The sequence below is a fragment of the Somniosus microcephalus genome, chromosome 3 (assembly GCF_052327205.1).
Source record: "Somniosus microcephalus isolate GS21.2 chromosome 3, FLI_Smic_1.0, whole genome shotgun sequence".
NCBI classification, from domain to species: Eukaryota; Metazoa; Chordata; class Chondrichthyes; order Squaliformes; family Somniosidae; genus Somniosus; species Somniosus microcephalus.
In genome coordinates this window covers 241,451,049-241,474,050 of record NC_140989.1, presented here as the reverse complement: position 1 = coordinate 241,474,050, position 23,002 = coordinate 241,451,049, and the positions used below count along the sequence as shown (strand labels likewise).

The 23,002-nt window shown below is 44.0% G+C and overlaps 1 protein-coding gene across 1 annotated transcript in view; it reads left to right on the top strand.

Moving 5' to 3' along the window:
- The window catches only part of LOC147121772 (uncharacterized protein C1orf21-like), an 82,665-nt gene that overhangs the window by 24,103 nt on the left and 35,560 nt on the right, over positions 1-23,002 (top strand). Inside the window, exon 2 of the mRNA XM_085982265.1 lies at positions 11,961-12,037. Within this exon, the coding sequence (XP_085838391.1) occupies positions 11,961-12,037 (77 nt within the window). The remainder of the gene's footprint in view (positions 1-11,960; positions 12,038-23,002) is intronic.

Genomic DNA, 23,002 nt, shown 5'->3' with positions numbered 1-23,002 from the left:
TAAAGCACTGTCTGCATGTAATTATTACCATTGGAATGAAATAAGTAAATAATATTCTTTCTAAAAGATTTGATAGTCTACACTTGTACAGAATACCCAATGAAAGTGTAGACTAAGGCAAAATACTGCAGATGCTGGAAATCTGAAATAAAAACAAAAATTGCTGGAAACACTCAGCAGGTCAGGCAGCATCTGTGGAGAGAAAAACAGTTGACGTTTCAGGTCGATGACCTTTCATTTTAAAGCATGACCTGGAAAACATTCAGGCTTGGGCTGATAAGTGGCAAGTAACATTCGTGCCACACAAGTGCCAAGCAATGACTGTCTCTAGAGAAAGTCTAGCCATCTCGAATGGGCAATAAATGCTGGCAATGCCCACATCTGCAGTCATCCAGGCAAGTGGAGAGTATTCTATCACACTCCGGACTTGTGCCTTGTAGATGCTGGAAAGGTTTTGGGGAGTCGAGGGGTGAGTCACTCACCGCAGAATTCCCAGCCTCTGACCTGCTCTTGTAGCCACAGTATTTATGTGGCTGGTCCAGTTAAGTTTCTGGTCAATGGTGACCCCCCAGGATGTTGTTGATGGGGGATTTGATGATGGTGATGCCATTGGATGTTAAGGGAAGATGGTTAGACTCTTGTTGGAGATGGTCATTGCCTGGCACTTGTGCAGCGCGAATGTTGCTTGCCACTTATCAGCCCAAGCCTGGATGTTGTCCAGGTCTTGCTGCATGCGGGCACGGACTGCTTCATTATCTGAGGAATTGCAAATGGAACTGAACACTGTGCAATCATCAGCGAACATCCCCGCCTCTGGCCTTATGATGGAGGGAAGGTCACTGACGAAGCAGCTGAAGATGGTTGGGCCAAGGTCACTGTCCTGAGAAACTCCTGCAGCAATGTCCTGGGGCTGAGATGATTGGCCTCCAACAACCACAACCATCTTCCCAGTCATTATTGCTGCTCTAGGTGCACCAAGGATGCTGAGAGCTTTAATCCTTGTACAGTGTGTGCTTGTGCAGGCTATGCCCTGTGAGAGAGTGAAGCATGCATCATCGACTTGGACCAGAACAGAGAACAACACCCTAACTATGGTTAATATTTTTGCATGGTGTTAAATGCGGATGCTAATTTAGCCTTTCATGTAGGTTTAAGCAACAAAACATGTTCTTGAAACCAAATAAACCTGAATTGAGCAGACTCCAGTATATATTAATGGACTAGAGTGGTAGATGGGTGGTGGAGAATTCTAAACAAGTTTCAAAGTTATAGAAGCTTGTTGAGAGATGAGTATTATCAATTGCTAATGACCTCTGTTTTATGTTTGTGAGGGTATGAAGCCCGAGTCTCCTAGTCCGTATACATCTGGGACTCACCTGTTTCCAAACCTCTGGTGATTGTGTAATCCTGCCACCACAAGTGAGCAAAAGAATAGCCATTCTTACTCTGGTTTTCCTTGGGAAGGTGAATAGCCTGTCTTTGGTGTCTCCCAGTATGGCTGAGGTAAGACACTTGTGTCAATATATTAATAGAGTACATTTCGCAGCATTGCAGGATCTCTTGAAATGGTTTTGTATTATAGAGAGTTTGCAAGTTATGGTACAAGTGTTAACTTTTTTATGCAAATTATTCAAAGACATCTAATTCTGAAATAAAGGCCCTGAATTTCTGACCCCCACAGGTGTGTACGCACCCATAGGGGCCGCACTAGTTCCGGGTTTAGGCATGCGAAGCGCATGCGCTGCAACCCGAAGCTTGCGATCTGTCATCCACATGCCCAAGAAAAGTGCCTCTGCGGGTGGAGAGTTGCGCTATTTGCTCAACTTCCACCCGCTGAAAGGCCATAGAATTCTTATGCCTGATAAAAGCGTAAGGCCTGCTTTTACCAGCATAAAAGTTTTTTAAAAATAGAAAAACAAGATTTTATCACTTTATTTATAAATTAAAAACCCTGTCCAATAAGGTACGGTTATATTAAGCCCCAACAAAATATATTTTTAAAAAATTCTAAATTAAATTTTTGTTTAACGTATTTAATTAAATGCCATTTTACTTAATTTTATATATGTAATGGTTTTTATTTGTTTATTGTGTTGGTGTATTTTTATGGTCATCCCCATTCATACTTTTGACAGTTCTGTACGTGCGGAACTGTCATGGGGATTCCTTTCTTCCATTGGTTGGGCTGGCCCATGTGACCCCAGGGGCGCTTGCGAACCACATGTGCCCCTGGGATACGTGGGCCTCTGTGAATTTCAAAGAGAAGAGGCCCAGGAGCAGAAGCCTCGGTATCTACGGAACCAGCAGGTAGGGCCGTAGAATGTTTTCTGATCGGAGGCATCCGCCCGCAAGAAGCCTCTGATTGGAAACTCAGGGCCAAACTATTTTGAAATATGCATTGATGAATTTGGGCACCGCTTGTTATTAGGTTGTCTTGGGGCATGAATCCATGCCGAGAAAAGTGAGACGGGGGAGGGGAAGGAGGTGGAAGTCAGTCAGAGCCCATCTGGAATAGCACATGAATCCTGCTCACCTAATCATGGAAAGAATGTTACTGCTCTTCCAAAATCACAGCAGCAAAAACCAAGGTGACTACGTGCATTGGGAATCTTAAGTTGCGATCAAGAAAGGTTAAAGAACTTTGGCTTGATTTCTTTAAAAAAGGAGACTTTGAAGTGCTCCTTGACAAAGTTGATATGAGCAAATTGTTCATTAGGAGGTTGGCAGTAAGTGAGTTTGGGGGGGGGAAGGGGCGGGTGAAGTGGAACTATTTTTTTAACCCAGGGTTCAGCGAGAGGCTATGCATTAAGCAGTCGAGGAGGCCAATGTTGTAAGTGAGACAGTTTGATGAGTTTTTAGAGAGACAATTGATTAAGGAATGTGGTCAGAAGCAATTTGTGTGCGAGAAAGGGTCTAATGCTGTTTCCTTGTTTCTAAAAATAAATGCCTATGACCTCGCGTTCTAACAGTGGTTTTTATTGAAATAACCAATCAGATGTACTGTTTAAATGGGATGGGGTGGGGGGGGGGACCCTCCCAATATAATTGTTTCCCTGTGTGGGGGGGGACCCTCCCAATATAATTGTTTCCCTGTGTTAATATAGAATTTTACAGCACAGAAACGGGCCATTCAGCCAAACTATGCCAATGTTGATGCTCCACACGAGCCTCCTCCTAATTCGTACTATCTCTTGAATAAAGAATGGTGGCAATGCAGTTGCACAAGTGGTGACAGTTCATGTCATACGATTCTCTCTTTACACTTTCCAGCTACCTTCATTGTGTTGGATATATGAGTCTTACACATGCTATTGTTTCCTAAATTATAGGTTCATGTTACCTGCTGATGCAAAGCTGGCTTCAGACTGGTAGTTAAGATATCATGATTAGCCCGGGTAGGGCGTGTTGTTGCTGACTTCGATTTAAAGGCTACAACACAATTGTTACCTTTAGAAAAAAAGAGCTAGTAGCTGCTGGCACTTCAGCTGTCGCTTTGTATTTGCATATATCATTGCAATGAATATAATTCCAGCAAAGATAATTGTTACTGGCTGTTGAACCGCTTGTATTATTAATCTTTTGATCTGATGGACACAAGGCCAAGATTCATCAGTTTTAAGAAATGCACGACATGTTAATTTCAGTAATACAGCAAAATACAGCACCCACACTTAACTGGCTGGGTTTGCGTTTTTCCTTTGTACGTGGTTATTATCACTTTTGCGTTATTTTAAAGTTGCGAAACCTAGAGTAAAGCGGTGGACAATTAGTTTGGAGTACCATGGTACCACTGTGAAGGCAAGGGGTGTTAAATTAGGCTGCATAGCGCCAGTTTTTCAGGCGCTACGCAGCTTCCTAAGGCATTAAAATGGCGGGCAGGAAGCTTGTGCACACTTCAGACCGGAAGTGCACTGCCTACCAAATTGGGTTGGAACAAACAAGAGGCGTCCTTTACCTACGCCGGAAGCAGGCATTAGCCTGTTTGCATATGCAAATGAGGGGCCTAACTGCTGCTTCAGGTCCCTGCTGCAACTTTGGTTTATCCTGAGGCAGCCGGCACCAGTGTTGGCTGCCTCAGGGAAAACCAACCCTAAGCATCGCATGAATTAAAAAAAAAAAGTAACCACTTACCACAGTCACCATCCCGATCTTTCCGGTCCTGAGATCCAGGCCCCCAGACCCTTGTCCGAGGCCCCGACTCCGTCTCCTGACCACCGATCCTTGTCCAAGGCCCCAACTATCAAGTGCAACAACTTGCCTGTGGGCCGCTGCACCACCTGGAGTGGTAGGACGTGAGCTTGTAGCTGCATTTTTCAGCGCAATCAATTTCCAAGTCCTTGGCAGGGAGTTATGAGTAGATCCCATGCAGATATCCAGCAATTCCCTTCGGAGGCAGGGAGAATCAATAAAGGAATCCTTCTGGTCGTATTTTAAATTTGTCCACCCCAGGTGTCATCATTTTCTGAGAGTCCAACAGATGAGGTAAGGTGTACAGAACTGAAGGCAAATTATTGACCTGGTTAGGAAATTGGCTGTGTGGCAGGAGACAGAGAGTAGGGATAATGGGCAGGTACTCTAATTGTGACTAGTGGCATCCCACAGGGATCTGTGTTGGGGCCTCAAAAATATTCACTCTATTTATTAACGACTTGATAACTGGATAGAGAGCCACATGTCCAAGTTTGCCGATGACCCAAAGGTAGGCGGCATTGTAAGCAGTGTAGATGGAAGCATGGCGGTGTTCCCATGCACCTGCTGCCCTTGCCCTTCTAGGTGGAAGAGGTCGCAGATTTGGGAGGTGCTGCCGAAGAAGCCTTGGCGAGTTGCTGCAGTGCATCTTGTAGATGGTACACACTGCAGCCACGGTACGCCGGTGGTGGAGGGAGTGAATGTTGAAGGTGGTGGATGGGGTGCCAATCAAGCGGGCTGCTTTATCCTGGATGGTGTTGAGCTTCTTGAGTGTTGTTGGAGCTGCATCACACTCCTTACTTGTGCCTTGTAGATGGTGGAAAGGCTTTGGGGAGTCAGGAGGTGAGACACTCACCACAGAATACCTAACCTCTGAGCTGCCCTTGTTGCCACAGTATTTTGGACTGTATTGAGTCTAGGAGCAACAGGTGCCGGCTGTCAAATGGAGCTTACAATATCCCATCTGTTGGAAGGATTTAAGCTTCAAAGAAAGCTGAAGTAGCTCATGGTGACAAGAAAGACCAACCTTTCTGGAGAATTCCCAGCCACCTTTGCTGCACACCTGCCCTTCTTTATCTGTCCCTAAAAATTGGTTCAAAGGGGCAGATCTTTCGGTTAAAAGGGGCAGATCTTTCGGTTAAAAGGGGCAGATCTTTCGGTTAAAAGGGGCAGATCTTTCGGTTAAAAGGGGCAGATCTTTCGGACCTGGCTCCTTGATCAGTGCCAGGAGCAAAAGAAACATTAATTAAGATAAACTGAAGTGCAACTGCAAAACTAAAAGAGGAAAGGTTAGTGTGGTTTCTGTACAAATTACACTCCCAATCTCATGTGAAACAAAACTACCAGCCACTGCTCAGCAGGAATCTGCCAGTCAGCCTCCCAGGTTGGTCCCAAAGCACCAACTCCCATTCAAATCCGTGTAGATGCTCCTGGATGTACTCATTCCCTTCAACCCACAATTGAGTCAGCAGTGCAGCTCAGGAAGTGAATAGTGACGCAGTGTGACAGTACTTCACAAGATTAAAAATACATTTAAATCAAGATCAGAGCCGTGATTCATTTTTTCCCCCACCAAACTAGAGTGTTGCACAGAAATTACTGCCTCCACCTTCCAAAAAAGCAATATTTGTATTTTAAAAAGCTTTTCTCTGACCTGTTGACTGGCAATCCCTTTTATAATAACAATGCTTTCTGATTTTAACCGAAGCATTCAACATTCTGAATTGGAAGAGATCCGACTTTTTTTTTGTCTTTTGTTGTTGTTGTGCAGGAATGAGTAACAATTAACACTGCCACCAGCTGTCACGCCTCCGCAGATGTCAGCCTGTTTCCTCATGCCTGTCTTGCAGAAAAGTAGATGACTCCTGCTAGCTTATTATCACAAGGTTAACCAATCCAGACACTCTGTTCTTTCTGGCAGAGGTCACAAGGACGTTGTTTATTTGGCGTCCTATCACTGTACTTATCTTCCAAGAGTTTAATATCCTTTGCGTGCTGTTTATCATGTATTTTTGTTCTGCGTGTCACAACTGAAGAATAACAACATGCAGTTTGTCTCGAGTCTAAAGCTGAATGTGCCCCGGAACGGTTCCACAAGACTTTAACTTTCAAATATCTAAGCAAACAATTTCAGAATAATTTTTCTTAAACGCCCAGCGTTGGCTCTGGTTTCTATCTCCTTTGTACTATTTGTAATTATTCTATGAAGAAGTACTTACTATGATGGTATGTCTGACATTCCCAAATATTCTGATAGTAAAATCTGGTTGATGGGTCTGTTGTGTTGCTTATGTTAATCCACCTATTCTGTTTTTTCTCAGCTTGATGTAGTCATGCCAAACTTGTCGGTCTGATTTCTTTATTTTCTTAACACCATCGGGAGCAGGGTAATAATAAATTTGTTATTCTACTGCAGAACTCCTTGAGCTTTAAATGAGGAATGTCATTACAATTTTCCACTGTAAAGCGTACTAGCCAACTGAAAATACTTAAATTAGTGGGTGTGTGTGTTTTTTCTTGAATCAGCCCCTCATGTATGTGTTCTTTTTTAAGAAATTACCACAGCTTTTAGTAATAAGTGTTTCTGACTAAAGCAGCTGTCTTCAATCAATTCAGACTTGTATATATTTTGATTTTCAAAGATGCTGCAAGGTGTTTTCCATTTACAGTGTACAAAATAATTACCAGTGAACACTGGTACATTCCTTGAGCTTGTTTTCTTCAAAGTCATCATTTGAGCCTTTTACCAAATTGAGGCATTGATGGCTGCGACCTATCTGATAATAAGTTTGCATCTCATTTGAATTCATGACTACTAAAAGCACAACTCCACCAGCATTATTTCTTGGCAGCAACAACCCACAATATATCAACTGTAGCACAAAGCCTGGTGACTGCGCTGTGATCTTCTACCAATGCCTCCGTGCCACCCTGGGATCTTGGATGGGCCGTTGCTTTAAAAGAACTTGCTACAGCAAAAAAAAACTGGTTTTTCCCAAGTACCAACATAAGATTTTTGGAATTCTGCTGCTGCCAGCGCAAACAATGAATGCAGGGAATAATCCTGCTTGATGGGCGCATCAGAAAGTCAGAATGAGATGAAGCCCTCCTGCCTGTCCAAGTCGATCTGCTGTCTGGTTCCTCATTCAAGGTTGCCAGACTTGGGTCCCTGCTGACTCAGGAATCTGTCAGTTTCCTTTTAGAATGCTTCACCCAAGTCGGCATTAGTGGTTCGAGGTGGCAAGGGTATGTAGTTATAAGCTTACTGTGGCTTATAATTATACGCCCTAGATCTGCACAAATCATGGTCATGGTCAACATCTACCCTATCGGTTCTCTTCATAATGAAAGACAGTTGGATCAGGCAGCATTCCTGATGCTGGAATGTAAGACAAAGGAAAATTATTGGTCAGAAGTAGGAGGAAAGCTAATCCTGGTTCAGTTCAGTAGAATCCACTAAGAGATATGCACTATTAAAATGGAAAACCAATATTATGGGTTTGCATGATACTGCAGTTTGAACACTAAGTTCTCAAGATGGAGACATTCTCTAATCTCTTTTGCAAGCTTTCTTGGGTGCCCTTTAAATTAAAAAAAAAAATGTGACCTCCCCTTCCACTACTTTGCTGGTACTCTGTGCAGACAGAGTACCTGTGGTGCTGGCATCTGTTCTTCATCCCTGTGTTAATCTGATTGTAAGGAACAAGCGGTAATCAGCATAATTACACAAAGCAGCTGCTTCCTGATTTAAATCCTGTAATTGCTGTAAAATACCTTCACCAAGATACTGCCGAAATGCTTTTTTTCCCTGTAGGGAATGGGGTAAAAGGCAGGTTTATTTAGAAGCAGCATTTACTCTGAGTTATGGGGCATTGCAGCTTTAAGTAGAATTGGAATTAATCATTACAGACTCGAAGATCTTGGGTTGATCCCTGGTCTCTGAGTTAGCTGATCTCAGCACATGCAGCAGAAAGGGCAATACAATTGGCTTTGAGTACTTTGGACCAGGAAGAAGAAAAATCAGCCTGCGCTCCCATTGCTGTTAGATATGGAGTGACTCCTCTGTGCGTTACATGTGGACTTTGAATCAAGTTGGACTCCAATGCCATGGCTCAGTGGGTAACTCTCTCACCTCCGAGTCAGAAGGTTGTGGGTTCAAGTCCCACTCCAGAGACTTAAGCACAAAAATCTAGGCTGACACTCCCAGTGCCAGAACTGAGAGCGCTGCACTGTCGGAGGTGCCGTCTTTCAGATGAGACGTTAAACCGAGGCCCCGTCTGCGCTCAGGTGGACGTAAAAGATCCCATGGCACTATTTCAAAGAAGAGCAGGGGTGTTATACCCGGTGCCCTGGCCAATATTTATCCCTCAACCAACATCACTTAAACAGATTATCTAGTCATCATCACGTTGCTGTTTGTGGGATCTTGCTGTGCACAAATTGGCTGCCACATTACAACAGTGACTACACTTCAAAAGTACTTCATTGGTTGTAAAGCACTTTGGGACGTCCTGAGGTTGTGAAAGGCGCTATATAAACACACGTTCTTTCTTTAATTTTCTTTCCGCCTTACATTTTTATTCGTTGCTCAGGTGAATGTGTACAGTTCGAAATATCAGGCCCGAAATTCCTGGGCCTGGGGTAGGTGAAATGGTGGCATTCTGGTCAGAATTTGGGGCTGGACCCAGTTCCACCAGAGATCTGTCCCTTTTTCTGTGTGCTCTCAAATTCCATCGGAAGTGGGGCAGATGCTCCTTCCATAGGCTCACCCCCGACCCCTCCTCACACCTGACCCCTTCTCGGCCCCAAATCCCTAATTTTTGGGGGGTTTGTACCCACTTTAAAGGGCTCCGTGTTCCATTCAAAGTTTTGCACTTGAGTGAAATTTCACATTTGAAAAGCTGGTCCCGGGTTGCGTGGGACCGGCAGACACCCATGCAGCCTCACAGCTTAGCGGGAATGTTGACCCTTCCCTGCCTCCCCGCCCCCCCCCCCCCCCCCCCCCCCCTCACCCCAACCATCAATGTGTCCTCAAATTTTTGTTTAATGTGCGGTACCTTTAACTGGCTGCGCGGCCCATTCAAATTTTCCCGCATGCATAGTTTCTTGCATGTAAAAACTGGTGAGCGGCCTACACAGGATCTCCAGACCACTGCGTGGCTGTGCAGCTTAGCAGGAACCCTCATGCCCGCTCCCCCCTCACCCCTGCCCACAGCCTCCATACATCACCAGAAATGTCGACACTGGCAGGATGACGTTATCTGCTGGAATTCCCACCAGTTCTACCACGATAAACCCCAGCAGAACAAATGCCTCCATCATGCAAACCAGGATAAGATCCTGGCGGCAGTTGAACCCATGAGCGTATGGAACGCTGGTTACCCAGGACGATTAATTTCTGTTGCAAAAGCAGCAAGATAGAATTTCTGAATTTTTAGGCATCTTTGACATAGCTGCCACCCTTAATATTGGGGTATGGTGCCACTCCCACATTTGCCGCCTCCTCCCCTCCCCCCCACAAACACTGTGGCAGGCACCCCAGTAATACCTGCTCTATTTATGGAAACCCTCAGATTTGTAGGAAAGGCCAGGGGCACTCCAGACTGGCAGCTTGGAAGTCTTGTCCTGCTGAGGATCAGCCACCATTGTGGCTTGGCAGGAAGTTCTGGTGTAAATTTTCTAAGATAACCAATGCATAAAAAAAAATCCTGTCCTCACCCAATATTCAGTACAGTAACCTTTCGTTTTTGGATATTCAGGGAATCGAGGGATATGGGGATAGTGCGGGAAGGTGGAGTTGAGGTAGAAGACCGGCCATGATTTTACTGAATGCCGGAGCAGGCTCGAGGGGTCAAATGGCCTACTCCAGCTCCTATTTCTTATGTAATTTATTTAAAAGAGAGAATTTGCATTCATATCCCATCTTACACAATCTCAGGATGTCCCAAAACGCTTTATAGCCAATGAAGTACTTTTGAACTGTAGTCACTGTTGTAATGTAGGAAACGCGGCAGCCAATTTGTGCACAGCAAGGTCCCAAAAACAGCAATGTGATAATGACCAGATAATCTGCTTTAGTGATGTTGGTTGAGGGATAAATATTGGCCAGGACATCAGGAGAACTTGCTCCTCCTCTTAATAGTGTCATGGGATCTTTTATGTCCACCTGAGAGGGCAGATGGGGCCTCATTTTGACGTTGCATCCGAAAGATGGCACCTCCAACAGTGCAGCACTCCCTCAGTACTGCACTGGGGTGTCGGTCTAGATTTTGTGCTCTGGAGTGTGACTTGAGCCCACAACCTCCTGACTGCATGATTCCCCAACAGCACCTGATTGAAATCTGGGACATCAAATTGAAATGTTCTTAGCTTGCCAGAATTATTTACTTGTATTTTTGTGAACAGCCACTGAACCAGAGCCATGTTTTACAGAATTAGTTAAACTGCAATGTATTTTTTGTTCATGAAAACAAAATGTGCCCCTCACAGTTTTTGTACATGCTCATCAAGCTGAGAGATATCACATTGTGTCGTCTAGTAGCTGAGTTGAGGCTGCTCAATCTCACTTTAGTTAGGACTTTTTTTGCAGCTGTCAGAGAGGAAGCCTTTGTCCTGAGTTTGGGTTGCTTTTAAACCCAGGTCCCAGAGGTGAAAGGTCAATGTGTTGAGCCACTGCTAGCCAGTCCCTTTTTACTGTTTGTCCAGGAGTAGTTGGATCGAGCCAATAACATAAGAGCTTTTTAAGTTGATAATGCGCCATGTACTAAGTTGGCAGTAAGTGATTTACAAACATTTTTGGGCACCGCCTTAAAATGTTTAACTGCATTGATGAGCAAAGTGTTTATAATAGAAAAATTGCTATTTAATTATCTTGCACGCAATCAGGTGACCTTTTTTAGCAGAGCTGTGTCTGTGATGCTGCATCTTGCCTGGTTGCATTTCTCCTGAACATGTAGTTTTCATAATCGGGTGAATTATGTAAATGTACAGATATTACATTCATTTTGATTGCTTACATTGTGGTGTCAAATGGTAGGGTACCAAGTAATAGAGGTTCATCTGCCCAGGGTGACTTTCTGCACTGAAAGTGGCTGCCATTTCTCTAATTACATAAATTTAAAACAGAAATAGACAGTTTCCTAGAAGTAAAGGGAATTAAGGGTTACGGGGAGCGGGCAGGAATTTGGACATGAGTCTAGGTTTGGATCGGTCATGGCCCTATGGGTAGCGGAGCGGGCCCAGGGGCCGTGTAGCCTGATCCTGCTCCTATTTCATGTGTCTAATTCTGTTAGATTCAGGAGATAGTTCTGTGATAGTAGATTGGCGGTTCGGATCAGATCAGCCATGATCTTATTGAATGGCGGAGCAGGCTCGAGGGGCCGATTGGCCTACTCCTGCTCCTATTTCTTATGTTCTTATGTTCTTAAATCATGGGGCTTCATGGTGCTCACACTCGATCTTTTTACTCATTTGCAGTGATTTGGGCAGAAAGCTAATCTCTTTTCTTGCTTTGTGATTTTGAATGTTTTTCCTTTATTGTGATTGTTTGTAACTCATATTATGCTGATAATGTCAGTTCAGAGAACTGGTAAAGAAGTCGGAGGCAGGAAATGGTTCAGGTATATACGAGGAAAAGAAGAGATTCTAATATTTTACAGGGACAAGCATATCAAAGGTTGAAAAATGTCCTTCATCCCAAACACTAGAACATAACGAATAATCTATTTAAACTGTTGCGTACTCATGCTGTGTCGTGGATTTTGTGTTTCTAGGACAGGAGTGCGTTGCCAAATGCTAAAGCTAAACTCAGCAAAGAGGCACCGATACTAACACACACACCTAGAGCAAAGTAAGTAGCATATTTTTAATGCGGTTTAAGAACTTTGCTGTTTCTAAGCTCATAAACCACCTATTGCTAAGAGGATTATGTGCTTGCATTCCTATTGCATAATTTTGAAATCGGAAATTAATTTTTTTACATAGGAAAAAGCTTTATAATCTTTTGTTATCCAAGCGGCCATTCAATTCAAGATGTTTGTTGCCTTCCATTTAGCATCAACTTTACTTAAAAAAATGTTATTTTATTTCATGTCTGTATCCTGGGAAAACAAACACCATGACCTCAAACTCTGACAGCATACGAGTAAACCAGGAAGGATATCGAACATAATTTGACAAAGAAATGTTCGATTTTGTTCGACTAAATAATGAAAACTGCTAGTCCTAATCGAGTTATATGACCTGAACCAATGCACTTCCTATGCTTTTGTGTATTTGGACTTTCAGAAGGCTTTCGATAAGGTCCCGCATAAGAGATTAGCGTGCAAAATTAAGGCACATGGGATTGGGGGCAAGGTATTGACTTGGATAGAGAACTGGTTGGCAGATGGAAAGCAGAGTTGGAATAAACGGGCTGTTTTCCGAGTGGCAGGCAGTGACTAGTGGGGTACCGCAAGGATCGGTCCTAGAACCCCAGCTGTTCACAATATATATTAATGATCTGGACGAGGGAATTGCATGTAATATCTCCCAATTTGCAGATGACACAAAGCTGGGTAGGAGGGTATGCTGTGAGGAGGATGTCATGAAGCTCCAGTACGATTTGGACAGGTTGGATGATTGGGCAGAAACATGGCAAATGCACTATAATGTGGATAAATGTGAGGTTATCCACTTTGGTGGCAAAAACAGGAAGGCAGATTATTATTTGAATGGCAATAGATTGGGAGAAGGGGAAGTGCAAAGCGACCTGGGTGTTCTTGTGCACCAGTCGCTGAAGGTAAGCATGCAGGTGCAGCAGGCGGTTAAGAAGGCAAATGGTATGTTGGCCTTCATAGCAAGAGGGTTAGAGTACAGGAACAAGGATGTCTTGCTGCAGTTGTACAGGGCCTTGGTGAGACCGCACCTTGAGTATTGTGTGCAGTTTTGGTCGCCTTATCTGAGGAAGGATGTTCTTGCCATGGAAGGAGTGCAGCAAAGATTCACCAGGCTGATACCTGGGATGGCAGGAATGACATATGAGGAGAGATTGTGTCGATTGGGCTTATACTCGCTGGAGTTTAGAAGATTGAGAGGGGATCTCATCGAAACTTATAAAATTCTGTCAGGTCTGGACAGACTAGATGCAGGAAGGATGTTTCCGATGGCCGGGGAGTCCAGAACCAGGGGTCATAGCCTAAGGATAAAGGGTAAGCCATTTAGGACTGAGATGAGGAGGAATTTCTTCACCCAGAGAGTGGTGAACCTGTGGAATTCTCTACCACAGAAGGCAGTTGAGGCCAATTCATTAAATATATTCAAGAAGGAGTTAGATATATTTCTTAAGGCTAAAGGGATCAAGGGATATGGGGAGAAGGCAGGGACAGGGTACTGAATTTGGATGATCAGCCATGATCTCATTGAATGGCGGAGCAGGCTCGAGGGGCCGAATGGCCTACTCCTGCTCCCATCTTCTATGTTTCTATGTTTTGTATTTTAAATGTTTTTTTTACTGAGGTGTTGATGGTCGAAAGCTCTGGTTAACCCTTTTCCCACTGCAAACACAGTCATTGTGCGTTTCTTGAAAAGATAGCTTTTCATCAATTGCACTGACATTATTTGAAAATTAAATATTTCAATTTTTGCATGGTTTTAAAGTACAGATATTGTTGATCATCATCCACAGATTTAGTATGCTGCCAGGGATGAACACTCTGAATTGCAATAGTGTATGAAAATACACAATTGATGCTGTTTAAATAGTCTTTCCATAATGAGCAACTCCCGGAATGTTTTCTTTAGGTAGTGCACAAAAATTATATTTTAAAAATTTAATGCAAAGCAGTGTCTTTCTACTGGCCATTGTGATTTAGCTCTGCGACATCACTACATTAAAATACTTTCATCTAAAATGATGCATGACCAGTGTGCACATTGTATCTGTGCCACTAGAATCTATATTGTACCTTTAACATCGTAAAATATCCCAAGGTGTTTCACAGAGGCCTAATCAGACAAGAGGGGATGCCGAGCCAAAGCAGGAGATATTCGGAGGGGTGACCGAAAGCTTGATCGAAGAGGTGGGTTTTTAAGGAGGGATGTGGGCGTCACTGGCATGGCCAGCATTTACTGCCCATCCCTAGTTGCCCTCGAGAAAGTGGTTGTGGGCCTTCTTGAACCGCTGCAGTCCATGTGGTGAAGGTACTCCCACACTGCTGTTAGGCAGGGAGTTCCAGGATTTCGACATTGAAGAAACGGCGATATATGTCCAAGTTGCGATGTGTGATGATACAGATTGTGGAGTATGATGAATCCTGTGTATGCCGATTGTATGTTCTGTGGGACATTCTCTTTTATTTTTGTTGCACTTTCCACTTTCTCTATGCTGAATATAGAAATTCATAGAAACATAGAAGATAGGAGCAGGAGTAGGCCATTCGGCCCCTCGAGCCTGCTCCGCCATTCAGTGCGATCATGGCTGATCATCCAATTTCAGTACCCGGTCCCTGCTTTCTCCCCATACCCCTTGATCCTTTTAGCCTTAAGAAATATATCCAACTCCTTCTTACATATATTTAATGAATTGGCCTCAACTGCCTTCTGTGGTAGAGAATTCCACAGGTTCACCGCTCGCTGGGTGAAGAAATTCCTCCTCATCTCAGTCCTAAATGGCTTAACACTTATCCTTAGACTATGACCCCTGGTTCTGGACTCCCCCGCCATCGGGAACAGCCTTCCTGCATCTAGTCTGTCTGGTCCTGTTAGAATTTTATAAGTTTCAATGAGATCCCCTCTCATTCGTCTAAACTCTAGCGAATATAAGCCTAATCGACCCAATCTCTCTTCATACGTCATTCCTGCCATCCCAGGTATCAGTCTGGTGAATCTACGCTGCACTCCCTCCATGGCAAGAACATCCTTCCTCAGATAAGGTGACCAAAACTGCACACAATACTCAAGGTGTGGCCTCACCAAGGTCCTGTACAACTGCAACAAGACATCCTTGCTCCTGTACTTGAACCCTCTCGCTATGAAGACCAGCATAACATTTGCCTTCTTAGCCGGCTGCTGCACCTGCATGCTTACCTTCAGCGACTGGTGCACAAGGACACCTAGGTCTCGTTGTACTTCCCCTTCTCCCAATCTATTGCCATTCAGATAATCTGCCTTCCTGTTTTTCACACCAAAGTGGATAACCTCGCATTTAGCCACGTTATATTGCATCTGCCATGCTTCTGCCCAATCACCCAACCTATCCAAATCATCCTGGAGTTTCTCGGCATCCTCCTCACAGCACACACGCCCACCCAGCTTTGTGTCGTCTGCAAATTTGGAGATATTACATCTAGTTCCCTTGTCTAGATCATTAATATATATTGTGAATAGCTGGGGTCCAAGGACTGAGCCCTGCGGTACCCCACTAGTCACTGCCTGCCACTCGGAAAAAGACCCGTTTATTCCAACTCTTTGCTTTCTGTCTGCCAACCAGTTCTCTATCCAAGTCAATACCTTGCCCCCAATCCCATGTGCCTTAACTTTACACACTTATCTCTTATGCGGGACCTTATCAAAAGTCTTCTGAAAGTCCAAATACACCACATCCACTGGTTCTCCCTTATCTATTTTACCAGTTACATCCTCAAAAAATTCCAGTAGATTAGTCAAGCACGATTTACCTTTTGTAAATCCATGTTGACTTTGTCCGATCCTGTCACTGTTTTCCAAGTGCTCTGCTATTGCATCTTTTATAATGGACTCTAGCATTTTCCCCACTACCGATGTCAGGCTTACCAGTCTGTAATTCCCCGTTTTCTCTCTACCACCTTTTTTGAATAGTGGGGTAACATTAGCTACCCTCCAATCCATGGGTACTGTTCCAGATTCCATTGAATGTTGGAAGATGATCAGCAATGCATCTACTATTTCTAGGGCCACTTCCTTAAGTACCCTAGGATGTAGATTATCAGGCCCTGGGGATTTATCGGCCTTCAGTCCCATCAATTTCCCTAACACCATTTCCCTACAAATACTGATTTCTTTCAGTTCCTCCCTTTCATCAGACCCTATGTTCCCCGACATCTCTGGGAGGTTATTTGTGTCCTCCTTTGTGAAGACAGAACCAAAATATGTATTTAATTGGTCTGCCATTTCTTTGTTCCCCATTATAAATTCCCCTGATTCTGACTGCAAGGGACCTACGCTTGACTTCACCAATCTTTTTCTCTTCACTTTTCTACAAAAGCTTTTACAGTCAGTTTTTATGTTCCCTGCAAGCTTACTCTCATATTCAATTTCCCCCTTCTTAATTAATCCCTTTGTCCTCCTTTGTTGAATCCTAAACTGCTCCCAATCCTCAGGATTACTGCTTTTTCTGGCCAATTTATATGTCCTCTGCTTGGATCTTATGCTATCCCTAATTTCCCTTGTTAGCCACGGTGTAGTCACCTTTTTTGTTTTATTTTTATGCCAAACTGTGATGAACAAATTCTGTAGTTCATCCATGCGGTCTTTGAATGTTTGCCATTGCCTATCCACCGTCAACCCTTTGAGTGACATTCCCCAATCAATTCTACCCAACTCACGCCTCAGACCATCGTAGTTTCCTTTATTTAAATTCAGGACCCTAGTCTCTGAATCAACTACTTCATTCTCCATCTTAATGAAGAATTCGATCATATTATGATCACTCCGACCCAAGGGGCCTCGTACAACAAGATTGCTAATTAATCGTTTCTCGTTACATAATACCCAGTCTAAGATGGCCTGATCTCTGGTTGGTTCCTCGACATATTGGTCCAGGAAACTATCTCGTAAACACTCCAGGAATTCCTCCTCCACAGTATTGTTACTAATTTCGTTAGCCCAATCTATATGTAGATTAAAGTCACCCATGATGACTGCTGTGCCCTTATTGCACGCTTCTCTAATTCCCTTTTAATGCCATCCCCAACCTCCACATTACTGTTTGGCGGTCTATATACCACTCCCACTAACGTTTTCTGCCTCTTGCCATTTCTCAGTTCTACCCATACTGATTCCACATCATCAGAGCTAATATCCTTCATTTAATTGTGTTAATCCCTCCTTTAACCAGTAATGCTACCCCACCTCCCTTTCCTTTTTGCCTATCTTTCCTGAATATTGAATACCCCTGGATGTTGAGTTCCCAGCCTTGGCCACCCTGTAGCCATGTTTCCGTAATCCCAATCAAATCATATTTGTTTAGCTCTATTTGTGCAGCTAATTCATCCACCTTATTACGAATGCTCCTCGCGTTAAGACACAAGGCCTTCAGGCTTGTTTTTTAACGCTCTTAGACCTATTAGAATTATTATTTACTGTGGCCATGTTTGATTTAAACCGTTGATTTTTCTGACTGCCACTTGTTTTTCTCCTTCCTATCTTTTGCTTTTATCCTTGTTTCCCTTTCCTCTGTCCCCTTGCTCAGGTTCCCAACCCCCTTCCATTTTAGTTTAAACCCTCCCCAAGAGCACTAGCAAACACTCCCCCTAGGACATTGGTCCCAGCCCTGCCCAGGTGTAAACCGTCCGGTTTGAACTGGTCCCACCTCCCCCAGAACCGGTTCCAATGTCCCAGGAATTTGAATCCCTCCCCCTCGCACCATTCCTGTAGTCATGTATTCATCTGAAATATCCTTCTATTTCTACTCTGACTAGCACATGGCACTGGTAGCAATCCTGAGATTACTACCTTTTAAGGTCCTATTTTTAAATTTACCTCCTAACTCCCTATATTCAGCTTTTAGGACCACATCCCGTTTTTTCCCTATATCGTTGGTACCTATATGTACCACGAAAACTGGCTGTTCACCCTCCCCTTCCAAAATGTTCTGCAGCCGCTCCGAGACATCCTTGACCCTTGCACCAGGGAGGCAACACACCATCCTGGAGTCTCATTTGCGGCCGCAGAAACGCCTATCTATTCCCCTTACAATAGAATCCCCTACTACTATAGCTCTAGCCCTCTTTTTCCTCCCGTCCTGTGCAGCAAAGCCACCCCTGGTGCCAGGAAGTTGGCTGCTGCTGCCTTCCTCTGAAAAGCCAACCCCCCCAAAAGTACTCAAAGTGGTGTATGTGTTTGAGAGGGGGATGTCCACAGGGGACCCCTGCACTACCTGCCTGCGCCTAGTACTCTTTCTGTTGGTCACCCCTTCCCTTTCTGCCTGTCCAGCCTTTGCCTGCGGTGTGACCAACTGCTTAAACGTGTTATCCACAACTTCCTCAGCATCGCGAATGGTCCAGTATGTATCCAATCGCAGCTCCAGCGCCGCAATGCAGCCTGCCAGTAGCTACAACCGGACACACTTCCTGCGCACATAGTTGTCAGGGACACAGGAAGTGTCCCTGAGTTCGCACATAGCGCAGGAGGAGCATGCCACGGGACCGGGCTCTCCTGTCATGACTTACCCTTTAATTGAAATTAAAGTAAATAAAATCAATCCCACCAATTACACTACAGCTAAATGGAATATTTAAGGGCCCTGGTTTATCAACAGTGCCCGCTACACCACAGAGACTTTAGAAACTATAAACCACAGAGTTAAGGTTTAAAAAGAGAGAAATACTCACCAACCAATCACTTACCTGCTTTCTGGTGACATCACACTTCGATTACTTTTTACTTCTCTCCCTCTCTCTGAGTTCGGAGATTAGTACGTTCTGAGGACTACCTGGTCTCTGGGGCCTCTTTAGATCACCGCTTCTCCGAGATTCTCGCCGCTCTGAGGACTACCTGGTCTCTGGGGCCTCTTTCGATCACCGCTCCTCCGAGATTCTCGCCACTCTGAGGACTACCTGGTCTCTGGGGCCTCTTTATATCACCGCTCTTCCGAGATTCCCGTCGCCGCTCAGTTGAAGTTTACACTATTGTGAATTAGAAATAGTGCTTTTTCCCCCTAAAAATGATAAATGTACTCTGAAAGACTTGCTTTTTGTTAGGTTTTAAGTAGCAAAGCTCAGAAGAAGGGGCTTTCCATAGGGAAAACGGATCACCTAATGAGGAAGTTTCCTTCTTGGAAATTGCAAAAATGCTGCTATCGTGCTCGCCCTCAAATTTCTGCAATTCTCTTTCTTCCCCCACCCCTGTCAATTATCTCCTCTCCTAAAGGGCTTCATTCATTCTGGAGGTGGGGAGGGGGAGCGGTTTCGGTGGGCACTGGTACCTAACCCAAGGGGCCATTCTGGAGGTGGGGTGAGTGTGGGGAGGGGGAGCGGTTTCGGTGGGCACTGGTACCTAACCCAAGGGGCCATTCTGGAGGTGGGGTGGGTGTGGGGAGGGGGAGCGGTTTCGGTGGGCACTGGTACCTAACCCAAGGGGCCATTCTGGAGGTGGGGTGGGTGTGGGGAGGGGGAGCGGTTTCGGTGGGCACTGGTACCTAACCCAAGGGGCCATTCTTCATGTGCTCATGGGCAGTGAGTGCTGGCAACTCTTTCATTGAGCCTGATCCTGTACTCAGCTAATATTCACATGTGCAATTTCCCAGAGGGTTCTCCACTTCACAGGGTGGCGTTCAGTAGTGGAAATTCTGGCCAAGTGTATTTTTTATTTTTAACTCCCTCCTTCATAGTCCAGTGAATCTGAGGCCACCTGAATCCCTTCCACTGCCACCCTGATTGGGATCAGGTAACTCAGCACAAACCAGGCACTGAACCTGTGAGCTTCCAAGTCTCTATCAGTGGCGTGTTGGTCCATGCATCATGACTGAGCCACTGGGGGAGCAAAATCCATCTAGTGGACATGGTGATAATTTAATAGTTGTTACAGCAAGGAATGAGTTTTCAGTTAACAGTCAGAAAAAACAGACCTCATTTCTTGGCAAAAGGGAATTCAAAGTTAATACTATGGAAATAATCCAGATTTCAATTTGGAGATCTTCCTTACTTACACAGCAGGTTAAATTGGGAATCCATGGTAGACCATCAGCCCTGGTTTACTTCAGGATATTTAGTGAAAGCTTTAACAGTTGTAGCCACTGAACACCATGAACGACGTATCAATATTTCATACCAGCTGTGAAGCTAGCAAAGTGAATTCAGTGGTGTTAAAAGTATAAAATACGTGAACATTCTCATCTGTAAACTCCCCCGGCTATATAGAAACATTAAAAAAAACAACTTCCAGCTCAGAATTGGGCATTCATTACTTTCCATATTCATTCAGAAATATAAACTTAGAAACTATAATTTTGATACACATTCAAGATGTCACTAGACAAGATTTGCATTTAATTGAGTGTAGGAATTTATAGGATTCACAAATTAAATATAATGTTGTTTATAAGTGTAATGCTGTGACTCAAAATTATTCTAGTATTATGATTGTAATTTTGGAGGGAGTAGAGAGCTGTGGGGGTTGAAACGATTCGTCATGTAATAGGGCAATTACTGGTCAACTGAGTGGTCATGTAACAGGGCAATTACTGGTCAACTGAGTGGTCATGTAATAGGGCAATTACTGGTCAACTGAGTGGTCATGTAACAGGGCAATTACTGGTCAACTGAGTGGTCATGTAATAGGGCAATTACTGGTAAACTGAGTGGTCATGTAATAGGGCAATTACTGGTAAACTGAGTGGTCATGTAACAGGGCAATTACTGGTAAACTGAGTGGTCATGTAACAGGGCAATTACTGGTAAACTGAGTGGTCATGTAATAGCGCAATTACTGGTAAACTGAGTGGTCATGTAACAGGGCAATTACTGGTCAACTGAGTGGTCATGTAATAGGGCAATTACTGGTCAACTGAGTGGTCATGTAATAGGGCAATTACTGGTAAACTGAGTGGTCATGTAATAGGGCAATTACTGGTAAACTGGTCATGTAATAGGGCAATTACTGGTCAACTGAGTGGTCATGTAACAGGGCAATTACTGGTAAACTGAGTGGTCATGTAATAGGGCAATTACTGGTAAACTGAGTGGTCATGTAATAGGGCAATTACTGGTAAACTGAGTGGTCATGTAATAGGGCAATTACTGGTCAACTGAGTGGTCATGTAATAGGGCAATTACTGGTAAACTGAGTGGTCATGTAATAGGGCAATTACTGGTAAACTGAGTGGTCATGTAATAGGGCAATTACTGGTAAACTGAGTGGTCATGTAATAGGGCAATTACTGGTAAACTGAGTGGTCATGTAATAGGGCAATTACTGGTCAACTGAGTGGTCATGTAATAGGGCAATTACTGGTCAACTGAGTGGTCATGTAATAGGGCAATTACTGGTCAACTGAGTGATCATGTAATAGGGCAATTACTGGTAAACTGAGTGGTCATGTAATAGGGCAATTACTGGTAAACTGAGTGGTCATGTAATAGGGCAATTACTGGTCAACTGAGTGGTCATGTAATAGGGCAATTACTGGTCAACTGAGTGGTCATGTAACAGGGCAATTACTGGTAAACTGAGTGGTCATGTAATAGGGCAATTACTGGTAAACTGAGTGGTCATGTAATAGGGCAATTACTGGTAAACTGAGTGGTCATGTAATAGGGCAATTACTGGTCAACTGAGTGGTCATGTAATAGGGCAATTACTGGTAAACTGAGTGGTCATGTAATAGGGCAATTACTGGTAAACTGAGTGGTCATGTAATAGGGCAATTACTGGTAAACTGAGTGGTCATGTAATAGGGCAATTACTGGTAAACTGAGTGGTCATGTAATAGGGCAATTACTGGTAAACTGAGTGGTCATGTAACAGGGCAATTACTGGTAAACTGAGTGGTCATGTAATAGGGCAATTACTGGTAAACTGAGTGGTCATGTAATAGGGCAATTACTGGTAAACTGAGTGGCCCTGATTCTCCCCACCAATCCATACAATAATGTTTCACTTAAGGGGCAGCCAGTCTGAATAGTTTTCTTCAGAAGTTAACCCTTCATACCTGTTGAGAAACAGTAACAAACTAGTAAATGTGGTACCAATATCCCTAGGCTTTTTAGATTTTCAGCTAATTCAGAAATACTTGGCTTGCAATAAAGTTGCATAGGTTGCTCGATACTTTTTTAGCGTTTTGAGGTCAGTTACAGATCTCAGTGAGAATTTCCGGTACCTGCCATCTGTCCACACTGCATTTCGCTGTAATGACCTGTTTACCTACAGAAGTGCTACTGAAGTCAGTCGTGGTATAGGCAGCTCTAAAAAGAAAGAATGACATGCATTTAAACAGCACCTTTCACAGCCTCAGGATGTCCCAAAGCGCTTTGCAGCCAGTGGGGGATAGAATATAAAAATAGGGAGGTATTGCTTCAGTTGTACAAGGTATTGGTGAGACCGCACCTGGAATACTGTGTACAGTTTTGGTGTCCATACTTAAGAAAAGACATACTTGCTCTCGAGTCAGTACAAAGAAGGTTCACTCGGTTAATCCCGGGGATGAGGGGATGGACATATGAGGAGAGGTTGAGTAGATTGGGACTCTACTCATTGGAGTTCAGAAGAATGAGAGGCGATCTTATTGAAACATATAAGATTGTGAAGGGGTTGGATCGGGTGGATGCGGGGAGGATGTTCCCGATGATGGGTGAAACTAGAACTAGGGGGCATAGTCTTAGAATAAGGGGCTGCTCTTTCAAAACTGAGATGAGGAGGAACTACTTCACTCAGAGGGTGGTAGGTCCATGGAATATGCTGCCCCAAAAAGCTGTAGAAGCTACATCATTACATAAATTTAAAACAGAAATAGACAGTTTCCTAGAAGTAAAGGGAATTAAGGGTTACGGGGAGCGGGCAGGAATTTGGACATGAGTCTAGGTTCGGATCGGTCATGGCCCTATGGGTAGCGGAGCGGGCCCAGGGGCTGTGTAGCCTGATC